The sequence below is a fragment of the Helobdella robusta genome (genome assembly GCF_000326865.2).
Source record: "Helobdella robusta unplaced genomic scaffold HELROscaffold_17, whole genome shotgun sequence".
In the NCBI taxonomy this organism is placed as follows: domain Eukaryota; kingdom Metazoa; phylum Annelida; class Clitellata; order Rhynchobdellida; family Glossiphoniidae; genus Helobdella; species Helobdella robusta.
In genome coordinates, this window is record NW_008703942.1 from 3415104 (window position 1) to 3415389 (window position 286).

The 286-nt window shown below is 36.4% G+C and overlaps 1 protein-coding gene across 1 annotated transcript in view; it reads left to right on the forward strand.

Moving 5' to 3' along the window:
* The window catches only part of HELRODRAFT_98504 (hypothetical protein), a 7889-nt gene continuing 7603 nt past the window's right edge, over positions 1 to 286 (forward strand). Inside the window, exon 1 of the mRNA XM_009016184.1 lies at positions 1 to 196. Within this exon, the coding sequence (XP_009014432.1) occupies positions 148 to 196 (49 nt within the window). The 5' untranslated portion in view covers positions 1 to 147. The remainder of the gene's footprint in view (positions 197 to 286) is intronic.

The window sequence follows — 286 nt, forward strand, 5'->3', positions numbered from 1 at the left end:
CTTTCTGTACCTTCTGTCGGTTGGTTCCACTGTTCAAATCCACTGACAAGTCGTTCATTCAGTTGAGTTGAGTCGTCAAAATTTCATATAGCAGAATTTTAAAGGGTTTGGTCGTTTGGAGTTGAACATTTAAATTTTAAAAGGAAAATGTTGAGGCTGGATGGCAAAGTTGTGCTTGTCACTGGAGCTGGCAATGGTTAGTTCAGGTTTTTTTTTAGTAAGTTAGTTAGTAACAAAGGTAACAAGCGAAACGTTAACATGTCATATTCACAATTTCAATAGTTTG